This window comes from Phacochoerus africanus, chromosome 4 (genome assembly GCF_016906955.1).
Source record: "Phacochoerus africanus isolate WHEZ1 chromosome 4, ROS_Pafr_v1, whole genome shotgun sequence".
In the NCBI taxonomy this organism is placed as follows: domain Eukaryota; kingdom Metazoa; phylum Chordata; class Mammalia; order Artiodactyla; family Suidae; genus Phacochoerus; species Phacochoerus africanus.
The window spans coordinates 126,815,168-126,837,672 of NC_062547.1; the positions used below are offsets into that span (position 1 = coordinate 126,815,168).

A 22,505-nucleotide genomic window follows, 5' to 3' on the forward strand; every position below is an offset into this window, starting at 1 on the left:
TCTGTATGTCTTCTTTGAAGAAATATCTATTTAGATTTTCTGCCCAGTTTTTTAATCTTTTTTTTTTTGAGTTGCATGAGCTGTTCATATATTTTGGAGAGAATCCCTTGTCAGTTGCTTCATATGCAAGCATTTCCTCCCAATCTAGGTATTTTTTTTTCATTTTGTTGATGGTTACTTTTGCTATTGCCAAAGCTTTTTTATGCTTAATTAGGTCCCATTTGTTTATTCCTTATTACTCTAGGAGGTGAATCAAACAAGATACTGCTGCAATTTATATCAAAGAGCACTTTGCCTATGTTTTCCTCTAAGAGTTTTATAGTATCTGGTTTTACATTCAGGTTCTGAATCCATTTTGAATTTATTTTTGTGTGTGGTATTAGAGAAAGTTCCAATTTCTTTTACATGTAGCTGTCCAGTTTTCCCAGCACCACTTACTGAAAAGACTGTTTTTTCTCCATTGTACATTCTAAGAATAGCATCTTTACTAGAATGTTAGCCTAGGTGTTTCAAGTTTTTAAATGCTGTTGCAAACAGAGTTTTAAAGTTTCATTTTCTGTCTCTCATATATAGAGAATTAAAATTGATATTTACTTTTTGTTTTGTAAGGGCTGCATCTTTTTTTTTTTTTTAATGGATGTTCCCAGGCTAGGGATCCAATTGGAGCTGCGGCTGCCAGCCTCCACCACAGGCACAGAAACAAGGGATGCCCCACCCACTGAGCAAGGCCAGGGATCAAACCTGCATCCTCATAGATACTACTCAGATTTGTTTGCCCAGCGCCACAATGGGAACTATGAAATTGATATTTACATAGTGATTTTGTTTCCAGCAAACTTGATAAACTCACTTATTAATTGTAATAGATTATGTGTATGTACGTTTTGGTTCTGTACATATGTAACAAATGTCATCTGTAAATGACAAGTTCTATTTTTTCCTTTCCAGTTTGTATACCCTTTCTTTCTTGTGGCCCGTTACACTGGATAGAACCTCTAGGACAATGTTGTAAAGAAATGGTGACACCTTTCTCTCATTCCTGACCTTAGGGAAAAACTTTTAAGATTTTTTGGCAGGATATAAGTATCCTTTATTAGATTAAGAAATTTCCCCTACATTCTTAGTTTGCTAAGAATTACTATTATGAATAGGTACTTTTTCTGCATTTTTTTTATAAAGAGCACTTGATTTTCTTCTCTTTAAGGTAGTAAGCAGCCAACTTCCCCTTTGTTTAATAAATGATTGTGATGCCTACAAGTTTTATATCTACAATCATGGGCCTGATTGGTCAATTAACTTTCTTACAATGTCCTTCTCAGATTTCAAGATGATGTTGGTCTCGGGAGTTCCCCTGGAGGCTCAGCAGGGATCCACGAGGAGGCGGGTTCGATCCCTGGCCTCACTCAGTGGGTTAAGGATCCAGCATTGCCGTGAGCTGTGGTGTAGGTCACAGACGTGGCTTAGATCCTGCGTGGCTATGGCATAGGCCAGCAGCTGTAGCTCTGATTCAACACCTAGCCTGGGAAATTCCATATTCGGGTGTGGCCCTAAAAAGCAAAAAAAAAAAAAAAAAAAGATCATGTTCTCATTTTGTAAAAAAGTGAGACGTGTTCTCTCTTCCTACTTTCTGAAACAGTTTGTGTAAGATCAGTGTTATTTCTAAAATTTTTACTAAAATTGAAAAGTAGATGCCATTTGGATCTGGAGCCTTCTTTTGGTGAAAGATTTTCATTATAGATTTAATTCTCTAATAGCTATATGATTACTTCTGTTATCTGTTTGTGTCAGTTTTACAAGTTCTGTTTCTCAAATTCACACAAAATTTTCATACCATTCTCTTATCTCCTTAAATGTCTGGGGGATCTGTAGCCCTATACCATTTTTAAAATTCCTAATACTGGCAGTTACAATTGGATACTTTTCCCCAACAACTCTGATAATATATTTTCCTCATTTTGATCATTTCCTTTCTAATTTTCTGTTGATTTACTGTTTGAAAGGAATATGTAGAGAATAGATTTTATGCCTTGAGATTTACAAATTTCCTTAAGCACAGCTTTCATTAAAGTTCATGTCGTGACATGTTTTAATTATTCAGTTCAAAATATTTTCTAATTTCACTTTCCTCACTTTACTGGAAGTGTACTATCTTTTTATTACTAATTTATAGCTTAATATCACTGTGGTCAGAGAACATATTCTGAATTGCATTCATCTGAAATGTGTTTAGAATTGCTGTTCAATCCGGGATGTGAGCAATTTGGCTAAATGTTCCAGTGTACTAGAAAACGATGTGCATCCTGGACTTTTTTGATGTCATTGGCTGTGTTATCTAAATCTTCTAAATCGCTACTTGCTTTCTGTCGTTAGCTTGCTTTATCAGTTCCCAGGAGAGTAACAGAAAAATCCTATTACAAATTTGTCTATTTCTCTTTTAGGTCTAGCGATGGTTGCTTTATGAAAGTCTGTGGCTGTTCACACCTGGTAACACACAAATCTATCTTCTTCCAGGTGTTTGATACCTTCGTAATTATGACACCTCTCTTTATTTACAGTAATGACTCTTGCCCCAAAGCGGAAGTATTCTTAGACTGACTCCCTTTGGGCTAATAGTAATGTAGTATATATTTTTCCTTCTTTGTAAATTCAATCATTTTGTACTCTTCTATTTAAGGCATGCATATAGTTAAGTAGCATACTGTGGTCTTTTTAAATTCAGTTTGTAACTGAATGTCTTTAATGAGAGTATTTATACTTAAACGTGATCAGCGATATATATGGGTTTAAATCTTGACAAATTACTATTTTCTACCTATTCCATCTATTTTATATTCTGCTTCTCTCCTTTTGTCCTTTTGGAGGTTGATCTAATATTTCATCACTCCATCTTTCCCTTTTATCAGCTTGTTGTTCATTTTTGCTACTCTTTTAGAAATAATATGAATTAAGACTTGTACAACACTATAAATAATGCAACAGAATCTAAACATTTTAATTATCCCTTTATGTCTTTTGTACTGTTGTTTGTCATGAATTTTAATTCTCTATATACTTTAAACCCAACAAATATTTTGACTGCTGTTTTCTCTCAGTTTTTGTTATTCTGAAAGCCTTATGTCACTTTCATTAATGAAGGACATTTTCACTGGGTACAGAATTTTAGGTTGACTGTCCTTTTCTCTCACTACTTTAAGGATGTTATTTCACTCTTTTATGAATTCTTTTATTTCTGATGAAAGGTCACCTGTGTGTCTCATTGTTGCTCCCAAGAAGGCAATGTCTTCCTCTACCCCTCCATGGCTTTTAAGATTTGCTTTGCTTTTTGGCTATTTTAAATGACTGCCATTATAAAAGAGGCCCAAGAGAGCTCCTTAGCCCCTACTGCTATTTGAAGACAGCAGAAAGATGGCCATTTATGAACTGGGAAGCAGGCCCTCAGCAGACACAGAACCTGACCATGTCAGAAACAAATGTCTGCTCTTTATAAGCCACCCAGTCTGAGGTGTTTTGTTAATGCAACACAAACAGACTAAGACAGAGATCTATGGTTACACAAAGGGTACTCAGTCTCTTATGCTCCATCCTGGATGTCACTTAGGTTCTCTGTTGTATTTTCTTTTTTTCTGTTGCAGTTTGTATACTTTTTATTGGCTTATCTCAGTTCACACATCCTTGGTTCCGCTGTTAATTCACCTATTGAAGTTTTTACATTTCATTTGTAATACTTTTCATTTCTAGGATATCTGTATGATTGAAAAGACCTCAGCCCTCTAATACATTTCTCCATCACATCACCTATTTTCTAGTAGATATTTCTAACTTTCTGGTGACTCCAAAATCTGCTGATTTCTATTAGCAAAAGACATAAAAAGGCGTTCCACAGTGAAGACATACAAATCTAATAAATTAAAAGATGCTCAAAGTCAATGAAAATTTCAGCTATAAAGTGATAATATCTCAGACCTACCAAACTGGAAAAAATTAATACGGCTGATAAAAGCCAAGTGTTAGGCATGGTGTGAAGAATAACAACAATTATACACTACTCTTGGGAACTGAAGATTTGTACAACCACTTTGGCAAGTAATCTGGCAACATTTAGTGAAGCACATGAGCAAACTCTCTTACCAGAAGTTCTACTTTTAGACATAAACACTAAAGAAACTCTTACATGTACAAAATTTTCACAAAAAACAACTTTGAGTCACGTTAGGTAGTCAGAGAAGATTGATTCAAAAACAATGTTTCCATGTATATAAAGTTTAAAAACATACAGAACTAATCACTGTTGTTTACCAATATTTTAAATATATAACATATATAAAGAAAAGCAAAGGAGTAGTAACAAATTCAGCAAAGTAGTTCCCTGTGGAAAGGATACAGGTAAGAGAAGGCACATAGAGCACTAATAATGCTATTTATGGAAGGTGGGGGTTGAGGTGCATAAAATTTTTTTTTTCCACTTTGGAATGTATGATGTATTTCATTTAAAAGTTATTTTAAAATACAAAAGGAAAAGAAATCGGAACAAAATCATACAGATTTTATTCTGTACAAAATACACCAAATGGTTACCTCTGGCTGAAGAGGTGATATAAGTTTACTGTTGCTTTTTATTTTATATGTCATGATACTGTAAAATTTGAATTTTTTTTACATAAGCAAATATAATTACAAGCAGGAAAAAAAAAAGGGTCAATTATTTATTTTTAGGTTACTCTGTAAAACTGTAACTTTGTAAGACCTGAAACCTCTTAACTCTAAAACAGAAGAAAATCCTTTACCTAAAAATACCTAGAATTTTTAATAAAATATACAGCATTAACAATAATCACATGCACACAAAACTCAGAGGTTAGAAGAAGAAACCCTCTCTGCTGCCAGGTGCTCTGGGTTAACGTCTCCTCAATCAAGTGAGTATAATCTTTATTTTGCCTTGGCTGCCTATAAATCCAGAGAGGAGATGTAAACATACATACACTAGACTAAACAGCGGCTAAAACGTGGCCACTACTTACTCTCCCACTCACACATACCATGTATGTCTGTGGGAAAAAACTTACAACTAAACTAAGGAACTCAAGTCAAGTTTTCTGAAAATAACCCAGAGCTGACAAGTCAGTAGGAGGGCCTGGATGGTTTCAAGACACAGTTTTTAACCAAGACTTGGACCTCCAACTGTTTTCTTAAACAAAGATTTACATCCCATCCTTGGCTAAATTACTTATAAATTAATCAAATTAATTACTCTGAGTGGATAAGGAGAAGGCTGGACAAGATAGCGCTGATGTCAGCCAATGAAGTCTGTGTTGTTTTAACTAAATATATCAGCTCAGTTTTAAACAGATCTACTGTGCACAAATATGGTAAGGGACCCACATCCTACCCCAAATCTTAGGCCTGTTTCCTGTCCTGTGAACAAACATACCTAGCTTTAATGTATCAGACATGATAAAAACATTAAATTTCCTACAAAAAATTCATACCTCTTAACAATGATTCATTTCTTTTTTAAAAGTAGTGCTCTTGTTCTTCCTCCGTAACTACATTCTAATGTGTCAAGAAATGTTTTTAAGTAAACATGTTTCACTCCTTAGAACCCAGGAGTAAAAGCGACAGCCTTAACTTGGAGATGGGAAAAAGAGAAACTAAATGCCCCGCAGATGTCTAACACCTAGAACTCTTTAAAGTTCGTGTTATACATCACATCAACAATATCAAACCCAGAAGGTATGGGTCTATTTCCTTGTTTTCAACGTTAGGACCCATTTTATGTTACAGTTGTTTATATTTTACAGCTGTTGCCTACCTAGTCACCAAAGAACAACAACAAAAAAAGTCTACAACTTGGAAACACAGGCTTTTACGGTTGTGAATCAAAAGAAAACATTTTTTTTCTAAATAACTGGAGGATTATGATTTTTTAAATTCACAAATTGACTATACTAGGTCACCTTTGAGTAATGGAAATCCCTGTTTAAACATTCTTTTGGCAATAGGCACTGAGCATTAGGTCTTACTTCCAAGTTTTACCAGCTGGGTTTTGTCATTAACATTTATTAACAATCTAAGATATGGCTTTTGCCGTCTAATCCGTACTACACAAATGTTTTGTATGGCCCTCCAGAGGATTTTGCTGTGACAAATTACTGGCAGAGATTATAGCCCCGTGGCTATTCACCAGAGGCAATGTAAAATTAACATGGTACTAATCCAATTTAAACAAGAAGTTGCACAAACAATCCTCTGAACAAAAGCAGATAGAGGATTCCAATTTTACACTCAAACACAATAAATGTGTTTTTAATAAAAAGCTTCAGAAAAAATAGAAGTAATTTTCACATGTATAAATTGTGCCTATTTGATGACGTTATTAATTTTAATCTTCCAAGAAGAGTTAGTGGCAGGGCACAACTGACTATGGTAATCCCAAAGTCTATTACATTTCTTCTTAAAGTGCTGCATCTCAAACGTGATCTGGAAAACATCCATGATTTCTAGTGTCCTTGAAATCTGTTTACAGTATTGTTTCTAAAGCAGAAAGTCTGCGGGATAAGGAATAGAAATGGTCTGCAATGAAGTTATTGCACTCGAAGAATAAGGCTATTTTCTTTCAAGAAGTAGAGTTTGCAGTTGAACCAGTAATTTAACACTATTTTCTTTTCTTCTTAATTCACTTATAGTAACTCAATAGAAAAAAGGCATCTGAATTTTTGTGACAGACTTTCCGTTAGGAGACACAAATAGCTAAAATTACTTTGCCAATGGTTTTTAGGCAAGATGGTAGAAAGTGCACAGAAGAAAAGAAAATAATGGACGCAGATGCATGTGTCAGGAAGGAGGGGTACTTGACCTCGGAGCCTTTTACACTGAACTTCCTTTAGAAGAGTCTAAGTTCCTTCAGTCCATGAGCGGGGGGGATTCTATCTAGAACATTATTTCCTTCTAAAAACCATCTCAAACAATGAAAATAATGTCAGCTGTCAATATACACATAGTAATATAATTTAAAAATCTATTTGCTCAAAGTAATAAGCTCTTGCATAGGTATTTATAAATACAAAATATGACAATTATAATGAAATTATGTTTTGATAATTACAAATTTCTTGAGAAGAAATGCCCTAATCAGCAGCTAAGTTTTCTATCTTTCCATTACTGATTTTGGTAATGCCTTATAATTACCACTGTATTAGTCTCTTACTCTGCATAAGTTGCATAAAGTTATTCAATGGTAGGCACTGTCTTCCACAACCACTCTCATTTTAAAATCTGACGTGATTTCATACCTAATATTGATTTTGAAACATTGTTTTTGAACCAGGTCTCCCTTAGCTTTGAGTGATAAAATATAATAACCTCATTGTCCTCTTATTTTTCTAATCCATATTTTCTATTTTTTTGCTAACCTCATGTGCATTTCTTACCACTGTGCCATATTCTTGTTAAATATTAGCCCTTTCAGCTGAATTTTAAGTTCCCTGTGGGAGAGAACAGCTATGTGTAGAGAATTTACCCTAGTGCAAAGTGCACAGGAGGCGCTCAAGGAGTACTCGCTGAATGAGAGAATGAACAAATAAAATAACCACAGATGTTTCTTCAGCCCCAGTGCACTCTTATCTCTCTACACCCAACTTGAAGTTCGGTAGTAGCTGACAATCTTGCATATCTGCACATTTAGCACTCATATAAGGTGTTTTTTTTCCTTCTGTCAGCTTTCTACAGAGCATCTATTAAAACTACCAGCCAAAAACAAACAACATCCAACCCCACCTCCCTGTCACTATTATCATATAACAACATCCTAATTTTCTAGACTTAAACATTTTCAAATTGTTAGTGCTGTCTATCGTTTCCTTGAACAAATCCTTCCAGTATTTTTTGTATTCATCAATATCCAAAGCTATCACCTAATTAGGTCTCCACCGACCTACTATACTACACAGCAGCTTTCTGGCTAACACAAGGACGCTACACAATTGCTTTATGGCTCATGTCCTTTTAACAATCGTTACCATTTACTGAGCATATACTGTGTACCAAACACTGTATAAAATGCTTTACAGACAACTCATTTAATTCTCAGAACAATCTGTGAGGAAAGATTTTCACTGTACAAAAGAGGCATACAGAAACGAATTCCCCAAGTCGCAGAAGCAGTTAAGAGGTACAGCCAATATTCAATGCAGCTCTCTTGTTCTAAAAGGTCATGTTCTAAACTTCTATGTATTCTGCCTCTGAGAGAATTTGTATCCTATTATTATTATTTTGTCTTTTTAGGGCTGCACCTGCGGCATATGGAGGTTCCCAGGCTAGGGGTTCAGGCCTAGGCCACCACCACAGCAACGCAGGATTTGAGCCATGTCTGCAACCTACACCATAGTGCATAGCAATGCAGGATCCATAAGCCACTGAGCAAGGCCAGGGATCAAACCTGCATCCTCATGGATGCTAGTTAGATTTGTTTAATACTGAGCCATGATGGGAACTCTGTATCCTGTTATTTTTAACAATCATTCTCATTACATCTTTTCCTTGCTCCCAATTTCCCAGGGACTCCCTGCTATGGTACTATAAGTAAGCTAAATATCTTGGCATAATGACTTTAACTTTTTTTCTCTTTCAAATTCACTTGAATTCTCATTACTAAAGCCAGTCTATCTAACAGTCAATGATACCATTTCTCTTGCTACGATAGGCCAAATCACATCTTCCATGGCTCACTTTGTTCTCTTTGAAAGTCTTTAATTATTTGGCATCTATGGAATTAAACCATAACATTATAAAGGGGAAAGGGCCTGAGCCTGAAATCTGGTCAATCACTCTGTCTATCACTCAGTACCTGTGTGATCACGTGCAACCTACTTACCTTCTTTAAGTCTCAGTTTCTTTCATTAACGGAAATGATACTACCTGCTATTCAGGGATCCTTGCTAGACTTAAATGAAAAGATATGAAAGGCTCAGCACAATACGTGGCCTTTAGTAAGCCTTCAATTAATGCTAACTGCTCTATCAGCACCATTCTAATTATCATCCTTTTTCTCTCTAGCTGCTGTTTCCTTTATCAGCTTTCTTTCCTCTTCTTAAACCTAAGAATTCCAAGTTATCTCTGCAACAGCTTCAATTATCATCTCTGCAGAGGATTCGTTCATCTGTTATTAAGCCCAATCATCCTCCCAAGAGCAGTTCATATTTCTAACTGCTTGCTGAATTTCTCTCTGTAATAATTAAAATGTTCAAATTTGCAAGTTCTATCTCCTTCCCATGCCCCAATCAGCTTTTCTTAATAACCATATTTTGACACTGAAACATTCCAGACACTTAAGGTTTGAACACTTGGTAACATATTTGACCTTCCACTGTGCATTCTGATCAGGTATAGTGTACTGTATAGAATCTACCAAAATCGTCTTTCAAAAGAATCTCCTTGTCACACTCCCACTGCTTCCACTCAAGTTTTAGTCCTTATTTGCTGAAATGACTCTAAAATAAGACCTCCTCTGTTCTCCAGGAAGAGTCTATGCTTTCTGACTTCAAGCTTCTTTGCTATAATCACTGTATTTATGACATTTCCCCCACAACTTTCGTAAATCACAGACAATTCTCCTGAGGTCCATCTCAAATAACTCATCTGCCATGACACCTTTCCTAAGTTCTATTAAAGAGATGTACTTTTCCCTCCTGAGTACTCACTACAGTTCTTTTTAGGGCTCTTACTATTAGGCAGTAAATGTTATATTTACAGTTTTCTTCTCTGTTATAAACTCCAAGCTTCCTGAGGGACAGACTTACGTTTTACTTTTATCTATAAATCCAGGGCAGTGCCTTGAACAGGAGACCCTGGTACTACACATGATTATTCACTCATCTATCCTTTGTCTTTATAAAACATGCAGTGTGTAACATTATTTTATACCTATGCTTACAATCTCAATTCATTGACAAGTTACACTGAGGTAGTAAACTGTACTATTTTTTTCCTGTGTACTCTAGTACATACTCTGCTATCAAGGTGATAAGCATTTAGTACAGTATCACTAAGATGTTTAATAGCATTTGATGGTTTTGGAGATAATTTTTTTAATATATCTGAAAGACCTTTTGTGCCAAATGTTATTCAAAATACAATGGACACATTTAAGAAAAGCAGACTTAGACTACTAAACTAGCCACTAATGATTCTTAAAAGTTGCAGATGTCAAATAGATGAAATTCAAAATAAAGATTTTGCTCATATATCATTTGATCTTAATCATATGAAGAAACCATACCCTAAATTAAGACTAATGTCTCATGAAGCTAAGAGCATTTGTTCTCTAGTAGCAGGAAAGAAAAAAAATTAATGTACGAAGAATGCAGGAAACTAGAAACTACTATCTCTTTTAAATTCTTGTAAAATTATGCAGAAGTACCCTGTGATTCCTTTTCTTAATGAATAAATTTACTGTGTCTTCCTAGGAATAATATTTAAAATATGGTCTTAAATTTCTCCCCCCAAAGGCACTCCCATTGGAAGGAAATTAATACTAAGAAGAAAAAGGATGGTAGTTTTATAATTCAAAGTAAAAGAAATCATTCCCGATTTAAAAAAAAAAAAGGACGTAAAAGTTTGAGTGGGACGCTCTTACACATGACACATTAAAAAAAAAAAAAAAAAAAGCTCTAAACATCAAATATAGCAGTGAAGATTCAAATGCAGACATCACCAAATATTCACAGTTGTAAAGAATCAGGGAGAAAAGACTGAATAATCCATCATCAGCTATAAACTACATACCTGCTTAAGTCTGGCAAGTTCTTTCAAAGCTCGTCCCCACTGCTGCTTGTAATGTAATTTAGACTTAGTCGCAGATTCCAACTTTCTTTCAAGTTCAACCTAACAGTGATTAAAATCATATCAAGTGAAACACTATACCACTGTGTACAATCACTGAAAGATAATATATACAAAGAGTCTGGCTTAAGAAAAGAGTTTATGTAGTGTAACATACGACATCATCTAAAACTGTTATATAATTTACTGTAAATATTATGGCACGTGAACATTTTCTTGTTTAAAATATAGTCGTATTTTTACTGCCTAACAGCCTATACTAAAAGGAACTAAATCAGTCTTAACCTCCAGACAGTTACTATAAATGTATTTAAAACATATATATTACAGAAAGATCATAGAGTGAAAATACATTTTTTTTTTTTTTTTTACAAAAAGCAGTTCTGTTAGCATTCCAATTTAGCTGACACTCTCAATCTTAGAAACCAAATTATTCCTTTTGGAGGCCTATCATTATGTGGAATTTTGTCTTACACTGAAGAGAACTAGTAGAGATACTTTTATAACTCTGTTTTGGCAAAAATCAAAGAATGCTAAAAACAGTAAAATGTTTTATCAGAAAGCAGTTTACTAAGAAAGTGGAGTACAAAGTCAAAAATATTTTAAGAATGTTAAAATAAACCCGAGTCAGAAAAATAATGCTAATAATACTCAGCTAACTTTTATTTTCTATTTTTCTTCATATATATATATATAAAGACACAAAAGAGATTCAATTTAAAAAAAAAAGATTATTTATACTTGCAGCAGGCAATCTGTTGTGCATGAACTGAAGCCAACTTGGCTATGTTTTGGAATGTACTCTCTCAATGTTTCAAACCAAGTACCAAACAGATTCATGTAGCCAACAGACAGTTTTACTATTTAAGAGATAAGGTAATAATATGCCTGAATTACAGTTAAACACTGTTAATCTAAACTGGTCTAATATTTTCATACCAAGTTTAGTTTTTCCCATATATACAACTCTTAATGTTTTGCAGAAAAATGAATCTGAAGACACTATCCAAAAATTTAAACTTCAGAAAACTCAGAAGGAAATGAAAGGAAAAGCAGATTGCCAAAATCCCTTCACAAAAGAGCAGAACATTCTCTGCAGTAATATATGACTTCATGGAGTCAAGGTCTTTTCTGCTTTACAAATCCCTAGTGCTTGGATTTAAACGTGTTGACATTTCACAACTAGGCTCATATGTCTTAAGTTGAATAATATGCTAAGATTATCAAAGATGATCTCTTCCACTTAGGCCCCAAAGATTTATACATATTACTTGGTAATTTAACAATAGGACATATGTCAGAGGAAAAGCAAAAAATCTGTTTATAGCTAAAAGATAAAAGGGTAGTATTCAATAATAAAAGTGATGATGTGCCTGGGTCTTAGAGAAGGTCTAGTATCCTGGACAAGCCCCAGGATGAGGGTTAGGACAGAGATGAACCTAGAGAAATCATTTATATCCACAGAACTGACTCCATCAGAAAAAGTTTTGCCATTATTATCAAAATAATTCACATCTGCATAGTTATTCATTAGCACAGTAAGTCACACTCACAGACAAAAAAAACAAACTTTGTAGCTAACAAATTCAAGCCACACATAACATTTTTCTTACTCAACCCAACTACCAAATCAGTGATTCCTAACTTTGAAAGGGTATTGATGCCTCTGTGATTCTCAAAAAAGATATGGACCCAGTTCCCAGAAAAATATATACAAGTTTTGACATAGTTTCAGGGCATTCAAAGACCCCAAGTTGAGAGCCCTTTTTGTGGGCAGATAAGTCTTGTTTGCACTTAAAAGGCAAGTTACAGACTCTTAAATTAAAACTTAGCTCAGGACCCAAGTCAATTCAGAAGCTGGTGAAGACCAAAAACACGGACCTTCACTGGTTCTCAATGTCCCTGTTTCTGTCCTTGCTGAACCCATAATCCCAATTCTCTCCTGGAGGTATGGAATTATCTTTGCCTCCAACCTCCTATCCCCAGTTCCAGTCTGTTACAAGAAACTAGAGATTTCTCCCTTGAAATATTTTCCAGTATTATTCTGACATTCTTACCACCACTTTCTATGAGCTCTGGCTCATCTCGCCTTTGCTTGTCTCCTCAGCCTCAAATGTATTCTATCTACAAATCCTGCAAGCCACTATTACATCTATTTACTCTCTACTGAAACTTGCCTTCAATAGAGGCTGAATTCCTCTGCCTAGGTTTTAAGGAGCTCCAAAACCGAATTTCCATCCTACTTGCTCAACCTAAGTATTCCTCAACAGGAAACCCTCTCCTCCAACTACGAGGTTTGTGTCCCCTACATCCACCTCCTTGAGCAAGTTACTTCCTGAGCCTGCCAAGTCTTTCTTTTCTTCACTATGTACTTAAAACCTTAGGTTCAGCTAAAATTCTACTTTTATGTGGAGCTGTCATAAAACTACTTTATTCTGAACACCAAATGCTACCTCCTTTCTGAAGTGCAGAGAGTTCTTATTACACTCCCTGGTATTTGATCATACAGTCGTTTGCAGTTCTGAGTCAGCTCCCTTATTATATTACAAACTGTTTAAAAGTGAGGTCCCAAAGGGAGAACTTTGTTCTTCCTCTTTGCTCTAAGACGGGTGAGCACACAGTAAATACCCACCAAATGTTCTTAAATAGACACATTTTAGCTTCTGTCTAAACCCTCTGTATACTCAACTAAATTAGAATGTTTTCCCAATTATTTTTAAAAAGCCAGCTAAAGGTCATTTCTGAGCTAAAAGCAAATCATAAACTATTACTCACCTCAGGAATCAAGAATGGCATGCTAACTTATTTTTTGGCCATTTCAGTGAAAAATGGGAATGTGTGTTACACTGAAGAAAACGAATAATCAGAAAAGAAAAAAGCTCTCAATCAGACATAAACAGAAGTTACAGACTAAATCAGGTACTTTTTCACTTACGGCTTTCTTTCTGTGCTTGCATGCCTCTGTTACTTAAGAAATAAGATTCTGCCCTCTTCTGGCTCCAAAAAAACTTACAACAAAGAATTTTCAGAAATGCTGAAAAGCCTTGTTTTACTAGGCACTTAAACATACTGAATGAATTCATTAGATCTGATATAGAGGGAGTTCACTTAGGCTTTTTTTTTTCCTCTCAAGTTCATGGTACTGTTTCTACAGTATGTAAAAACATGTTTGGCTTTTTTTATCCTTTTTGTTAGAAGAGTAGTTGGAAAAAGGAATTTTTAAAATCACAATTTATGTCTATGATGGATATTACCTCGTTTATATTCAGAAAAGATGAATATGATTATGCTTCTGCTGCAATTTTGAGATACTTGGCTCTGAATTTCCCAAAGGTAAAATGGATATACTTTTGACAGCTACTTAAGAGTTTGTGAGAATTGATGATATTGTCTGAATGTTTCAAGTATCTCTAGTAAGCCATAAAATTCATATTTATAAAAATCAAAATACTTTATACTTGGCTTAATCAAAAGGAATGGGAAATAATCCAGCTGGATTTGAGGTCACTGGTAGAGAAATGAGGAGAAAGCCAAACATGGAGAATGAAGAGATTGTCGAGATATGAAAGAAGCAGGATCAACAAGACTTTGCAATTAAATAGATATGGTGGTAAGAAAAGGAACCAAAAATAGCATGGCATCTGACAAGCTGCAGAAACATTTAAAGAATTCAGAAACAGAAGAAACCATTTAATACCCTTTTCAACTCCTTTTTTGTTAACTACACTCTTACTCTTGTCTCCGAATTTTCTATATACTCACCCTTTCTGCTTCTTTAATAGTGCTATCAAGGACTAAGTTTTAAATCTATGCTCCTACCATCCCCTCCTCTCTTAAACCTTCAGTTTCTCCTTGCAGTTAATTTCTCGCAATCTAAAAATATTCTCTGATTTTCCTACCTCTAAACGAGCTTTTCTCAAGAGCATTAGGCCCCTGGGCTATGTTTCTTCTTGTTTTCTTTTCAAAGCCAAACTTTTTATAACCTTTTGCAATTTGGCTTCTTAAAACTCAGTGACATCTTAACTGCCAAACTCATGGTCTTTCCTCAACCACTCTTGACTTTCCCATCATAAGCGATTACTTTTACTTCCTCATCCTTGAAACTCCTCCTTTTCTTTTGGGCATACCACTAGACCGTCTTTATTACTTCCCTAAATCTCTCTAGCTTCCTTCCCCAGCTCTTGCTTGCTCTAAAAGCTGAACCTTCCCCCAAGCTTTACTATTGGCTGTTCTTAACACCCTTTAAGTAACTGCATCTATTTCTAGAACTGTTACTTTATTCAAATGACCATCAAATCTATGTCTTAGCCCCTTTCTCTTCCTACTGGATTTTCTCATTTTTAACTACTTGGTGAACTCCTTCATTTAGATTATCCCATTAGCATCTCAAATGGAATTTGTCTAAGATGAGAATTCGCTACAACTTCTATCTCCCCAAAAAGTTCATCAAAATTCGTCGTTTCAGAGGTCCCTGATGACAAAGCTGTGGCTCTGGTCACTGCTGTGCTAAGGGTTTGTTCCTTGGCCCTGGAACTTTCTCATGCCTTGAGTAGGCTCCCACCCCCCAAAAAAATCTCCATTTTTATTAAAACCCATTAACCCAGTCTTATAAACTTGAGAGTAATCTGACTTTTTTAAATCAGATAAAATAAGAAATTCTCGACATGGCTGAAAATTACCGTTACTTCCAGCATTCTTTCATCAGGCCTGTATTTACTATAGCTGATATTTGTTCAGTGTAGGAAAACTCGTGCTACATACTGTCGAACATCTGCACATAACTTCACATTTGGCCCTCCATATACTTGGTTCCATATTTAAAGATTCAACCTACCATGAGTCATGTGGTACTCTAGTTGTATTTACTGAAAAAAATCTGCATAAAAGTGAACCCTCATAGCTCAAACTCACATTGTCAACCATGATACAACCATACATACAACAGTCAACTATACTAGTATAATGGCCAAACTCTAGGTTCTAGTCAAGCAGTTACCCAAATATGCAAGGGACTTTTTCATCTCTACATTCCTGTTCAACATCTCTTTTAGGAATAACCTCATCCATGTATTCACCTATTCAAAGTTTCACTTATTCTTTAGGTTCCATGTGCAATCTCATTTCTTCGTAATACTTAAGGTATTGATTTCAGTAAAAGTAATTGTTTTCCCTTTGCACTCATGGAATTTAGCAAGAGAAAGTTAGATAATCATAGCAAAAGGTAAAACAATAGCAAATTTCATCTAAGTCCCTTGTCTCTTTTTGTAACTTGTTATTTACTTTACAATATCCTGAACATTTTTGAATCATTCCTAATGGTATTTAACATGGTATCATAAATAGTATATATATATAACAGGTTTCTGGATAATGAAAACCCAAGTGTATCAATCAGCATCCTGCCAGGAAACTAAAAATCAGAAGTGATTTAATACAGGAAACTGGTTATACAGATAATGGAAGAACAGAAATGCCAAAGAGGATACAGTGAGGCAACCTAGTGATCATAAACAGCAAGAAGCCCCCACCTCTCCTGGGGAGGAGGGACTACAAATGGGTACCAGAAAGTACCCATTAATATAAGGAACCCCAAAACTGGGGATGTCCAGTAGGCTAGAACCATAGTGGGGACTGCCTACGAAAGCTGGAGAGGATGATCTGGTGGGAGATGGATCCATAAAAAGATGTAACTAATTCCAGAGAAAATAAGGGAAGTAACGAGGTCAAAAGATAGAAGAAAGAACTACCCTGGTATCTTCCCAATGCCTCTGTACCAGTCTTCTGCTGGTGTCCCCTAGTGGCTGAATCCACAGAAGACAAAAGGCAAAGAAACCTTTGATACAAAGTTGAGTGAAACATACAGGCAATGGCTAACACGCCAATTAAACCCTTAAACTTCTAAGGGTTATTTTCCTGTTTCTTAAATGCTTTTTTTTGCCTGTGTATGCTCTATCTTTTAAATAAATGCCTAAAAATTATCAAACTATAAAATGCAAGAGTTCATACTGTCAAATTTAGATTGTCTATTGCCCATTATAGATTTTTTTAAAGCCTAAAAGTCAAACATCCTTTTTGTTTGTGGGAAATCCCAATATAAATGGGAATCAAGACCTGGCTACCAACCACAGAAATCAAAACAGGATGGCTATCCCTTCTTTCAAACGGAGAGTGGAGTGAAGGTCTTAGATTTAAATGCATACTCCTATCAGGGACACTCACTCTAAAGGGTAGTAACATTCAGAGGCCACTGCAAAACTGAATTCATGACACTAGAATCAGGGAATACATAAGCCAGCGACACGGCAGTCATGGCAACAACCGGAGCATCCAGGGTAGACTGTTGGCGGACAGGATGAGCCCGTGACTTGCTTTCCTCAGTTCCTGCCAGTATTTTGAAACTAGTTCTTTAGCTTTCCTGACAGTTTTGTGAATTCCTTTATAAACACCTGAATCTTACTCAGGTTCCCAGCCAAGGACTCCAGCAGAGGCTATAACTGACAAATACAAGAAATTCAAGTACTTACAGTATCACATGCCTCAAATTCTCTGATATGTTTTTTTGTGTGTTTTAGGGCCACACCTGTGGCATATGGAAGTTCCCAGGCTAGGGGTCACATCACAGCTGCAAGTGCTGGCCTACACCACAGCTACAGCAATGGAGGATCTGAACCATGTCTATGACCTACACCATAGCTCAAAGCAACATCAGATCCTTAACCCACTGTGCAAGGGCAGCGATCGAACCTATATCCTCATGGATACTCATCAGATTCGTTACCATGGAGCCACAACAGGAACTCCTGCTGTGTTCTTATTTGATATCAGAGTACTACAGTTAAATGTTATTACATTGTACATGCAAGTATCACTGATTTTATAAAGTGATCATCATTAGGGCTAATTAAGTTGCCATAAATTGACATGGGTACCTTTTCCAAAGTGAGAAGATTTATTTCAGATTGGAGTCGAATTTCTGGTTTGTTGCTTTGCTGATCCTTGAACTGATGAAACTCCTTTTCCAAAATCTTATACTTATTTTCAGCATCATTAAGCTGTAGAAAAAAAATTACAGCCATATTAAAAGAGTAGTATGCAAAGTTTAATATTACCCAATTCAACAGTGTCATTTTTTCTTATTCTAAGGCATGTTCATATTTAGAAAATTTAGAAAATACATAAAATACAATGAATAAGATATCTAGTAATCTTAAAAATTTAGTAAATCAGCTGATTAGCAATAAACAAAAACTTTTTAGGAGTATGAAACTTCTTATGAGTATTTGATATTTTAAATTTCAGATGGCCAAAGAAAATCATTTTATAAAAATACTGAAAATAACTCCTTAAAATATCACATGTAAGATTGAGGATTATAGATATATCTGATTTTTTTTTTTTTTTTGGCTGCATCCCTGGCATATGGAAGTTCCTGGGCCAGGGAGTGAATCTGAGCCATAGCTGTGACCTGTGCCACAGCAGTGGCAATGCCAGATTCTTAACACACTGCAACACAGCAGGAACTCCTAGATATACCTGATTATCAATGAAAATAAGTGTAATTTCAACCAGTATTTATTACAATAATTCGACTCTATAAATTTCATAATTCTAATGCTATTATAAGGTAATTTAAAGATTATTTGCCATAATCCCTTCATATTTACAACTAAAAAAAAAATGAGGATCAAAGAGCTAAATTACTAAGGCAGTGCCAAAGAGCCAGTGAGCTGCCCAGTAGCAGATACAGGAAAAGAAATCAGATCTTTTTGTCCCCTAGAATAATGCTCCATGAAAGCAAGCAAACTTTCTTAAATTAAAAGAAAAAAAAGGGGGAGAGGCTGCTTTGATTTAAATACTATAATTTCCCTTAGAACAGTTTCAAAACTATAAAAAAAAAAGGCGGGAGCGAGAGAATATATCTGGGATTTTTTTTTAATCAAATATAAATAAGCACTGTTAAAGATGTTTTCCAAAAACATACCTCAATATGACTATCCATCATTAGATAAACCAATTATCTCTTTAAGACTAAGACTTAACTAAATATGAAATACTGATAAAATTGGTGGCAAAAAAAGGAATTTAAATCACCAATAATTCTAATTAGGATTTATCCAGCATCTTTATTAGGTCATGAGTATTCCATACACAGACAAAAAAACTGAAGTTTACCTGCAAACTTTTATTTTTAAAGTTGAAAAGAAAACTGTCTAAAGAATCTCTCTCACATTTTTGTTTGAAACAAAAGCTAATAAACAATAATTATCTTTATTTATTTATTTTTTTTACCATTTAGGGACATTATCAATCTACTACTACATATTATTAATCAAGCTACTAGGCATACTGGATGGACTCTTTTCCTTTGCTAAGTGGTCCATAAACTACACTCATTTTTTTCAGTTCTGATAACTGCTTTTACATATTTGAATATAGGTACTTTATCTTCATCACCTTGCACTGACAGAGTATCTATTTGCTCCTTCTACCTGTAGAGTTAGAACTGTATGTACAGTACATGTAACCTGGCTCAGAAGAAGGGCCTAAAAGGTTTTCTTATATATAAAATGGGAAATATTAAGTCTTTTTTTTTTTTCTTTTTAGGTCCATACTTGTGGCATATCGAAGTTCTCAGGCTAGGGGTCACACTGGAGTTGTACCTGCTGGCCTTCACCAAAGCCACAGCAATGCCAGATCCGAGCCACGTCTTCGACCCACACCACAGCTCACAGCAACGCAGGACCCTTAACCCACTGATTGAGGCCAGGGATCAAACCCACATCCTCATGGTTGCTAGTCAGGTTTGTTACCACTGAACCACAACTCCTATTTACAATCACTGACTTAACAATTTGAGCATCCCAGAAACTTAGGCTGCCCACGCTGTTTTTTCCCCAGGTCTTAGCTTATGTTTTAGGAGTGCCCCGGGGAATTTCTCCAAAATACCACTTCTTACCACGCAGGTTCTTCCCACAAACATGTAAGCTAATTATACCAGTCTGGGACAGGATAGAGATACGGGTTTTTTTCAAGAGTTCCCTGGTGATTCTAATACATGTTAGAAGTCTTTGTTCTAGATGGTGGAATATTCCTGATCAGTAGCAGAAGAGAGGCACTACTGGTGAATCTCATCACAACTGCCCACTTTTACAATTTTTTCTTTCTTTTTCCTTTTTTGGGCGGTTTAGGGCTGCACTTGCAGCATATGAAGTTCCCAGGCTAGGCGTTGAATTGGAGCTGTAGCGGCCAGTCTATAGCAACAGAGGATCTGAGCTGCATCTGTGAACTACACCACAGCTCACGGCAATGCTGGATTCCTTAACCCACTGAGTGAGGCCAGGAATTGAATCCACATCCTCATGGATACTAGTTGGGTTCGTTACTGCTGAGCCACAAAGGAAACTCCCTATTTTTCATACTTGAAATGAGACCTCCATAACAATCAAATTTACATTTACAACCACCTAAATAATAGGATCTTAACTGACCTGAATTGTTCTGGATACTATTTTTCATGCCAGAATTTACTAAAGACTTCAGAGGCATTTTTCATACATATCTAATCTACACTGAAATTTTTCAGGAAAGATAAGCTTCATTTTTAACAGCTTGAGCCTTCTTTGCAGCAAAAATTTATTAAGCCCCTATCATGTGCTGAAGACTGGCTGGGCTCCAGGCATACAGATAGAAACCAAAACAGTTTTATGGAGCTAACAATCTGACATCAATCAAATTATCACACTAATGAAAATAAAAACAAACCACTGTAACATATCATAAAGAAATAGAACAGGAAAATAATATCCCAAGAAAACATGGAACAAAAACTTGACCTTGACTTGGACAGCAGGGGTCAGGGAAGATTTCTTTGGGAAAGTGATGCCTCGCTGGAAACTAAAGGGTTAGTACAGCTCCCTAGGCCCAGAAAAAGCAGCACACACCAAGATCCTACGGGTAAAGCATGCATGGTATGCCTGAGGACCTCAAGAAGAGCAATGTGGCTAGAGAGGATACCGCAGAGCTGAAAGAATGGGAGATGAGGTGAGAGAGGGAGGCTGAATCCAAACTCTGCAGAGGCTTGGAGGGCAAGGTAATAATTCTGATCTTTATCCAAAGAGCATTAAGATGATCCTGAATGGTTTTAGAGGAGGCTGTTTTAATTCCCAAATTTCAAAAATATCACTCAGGCTGCAATAGGAAGAACAGGTTACAGGGGTCCGTTATTGCAGTAAAGAATACTCAGAGCAAGGTCAAGTAAGGATAGGAGGATCATGCTGGATTTTAAATGCCTTTAAGACACCCAAACAGACATGTCCAAAAGGCAAAGAAATAAAAGGTCTACAGTGCAAAGGAAAGGTTTAGGGTACAAATGTGCAAGTCTCAGAGGTACAGACTGTCTCTGAAGCCATGGGCATGAGTGAGATTGTTGAACAGAAAGTTCAGTCCTGAGCTTCGAAGAAGTCTAATAGCTCGCTGAAAGAAAATAAGCCTGGAGTTCCTGACTTATTTGGTAGTCAGTGGCTCAGTGGTAATACACCTGACTAGTATCCATGAGGATGTGGGTTCGATCCCTAGCCTCCTCGTAGGTTAAGGACCCAGCGTTGCCACAAGCTATGGTGTAGGATGGCAGTTGCAGCTCCGATTCGACCCCTAGCCTGGGAACTTCCATATAAGGGTGTGGCTTCAAAAAAAAAAAAAAAGAAAAGAAAAGAAGCCTGCAAAGGGCCTGAAAGATGCTGGAAAAGTATAGAAAAACAAGAAGAGTGGTGTTATAGAAGTTGAGAGAAGAGAATATACAAAAACAAGGACAAAGAAAATGGAAAGGCACATAGACAATTCTCTCATGCAATCTGTTTCTTAGCTGAACTTGGTCTAGTGATATACGAAGACTATGTTTGTCAAAGAGATTTATCAGAAAAAAGATTTTAAGTAGAGAGTTAAAATATAGTACAATCTCATGCAAACAGTTATAAAGGAAGTCAAATTATTCCAATATAGTCTTTAGCTTTGACTTAGGAAAGAAGATGCAACTCATATTTGAATCTCAGTGCACTAAATATGATTAATAGTCCAAATTACTGAGAATTGTTTAGAATTCTTCAGTGAACCATTTCTAATCCAACCTGCTGCTGAAGTCGGTGTTTATCCTCTTCCAGTTGCCTGATCTTTAACCTTTCTAGCTCTACTTGGTGAACACAGTCCTCTTTGGCCCTACGGATGGAATCTTGGAGTTCCTGCAGGTTCCGTTCACGTTCTGATTTCAGCTCCTTCCTTTCTCTTTGAAGCTTAAAAAGATATGTTTTTAAGAAGTTGAATTATACTGTTCAATATTTTATTACCCTTATACATGGTCAAATGTCCAGAATATGTTACAAATTGATTTTCATATGATTTTCAGTTATTAGAAAGTCAGTATTTAAATTATAAGATTTCATTTAATTTCATTAATTTATAAATCATTGTTTAATTCTAAAATACAAAGTATAACCAAAAATCTACATATAATACATAAATTCAATTGAAAAGGCCCTAATTGCTTCAAATTCCTATCTGAATAAAACCCATTTTATTATATAAGTAAATGTCTCCAAGTTTCTTCTTTTCTACCTAATCGCCTAGAAGATAACACAGCCTTAGTATTGGGAACAAAAACACATTATATTTAAGTT

At 35.7% G+C, this 22,505-nt stretch overlaps 1 protein-coding gene across 4 annotated transcripts in view; it reads right to left on the reverse strand.

Moving 5' to 3' along the window:
• CEP120 (centrosomal protein 120) overlaps window positions 1-22,505 on the reverse strand; it is an 86,430-nt gene that overhangs the window by 9,567 nt on the left and 54,358 nt on the right. For all 4 annotated transcript variants that reach the window (XR_007134581.1, XM_047778509.1, XM_047778510.1 and 1 more), the window contains 3 exons: window positions 21,960-22,121; window positions 17,766-17,888; window positions 10,780-10,878 (listed from right to left, as the gene is read on the reverse strand). Coding sequence is in view for 3 of the 4 variants with exons in the window: in XM_047778509.1 (XP_047634465.1) it covers window positions 10,780-10,878; window positions 17,766-17,888; window positions 21,960-22,121 (384 nt within the window). In the remaining variant the exon portion in view is untranslated. The remainder of the gene's footprint in view (window positions 1-10,779; window positions 10,879-17,765; window positions 17,889-21,959; window positions 22,122-22,505) is intronic.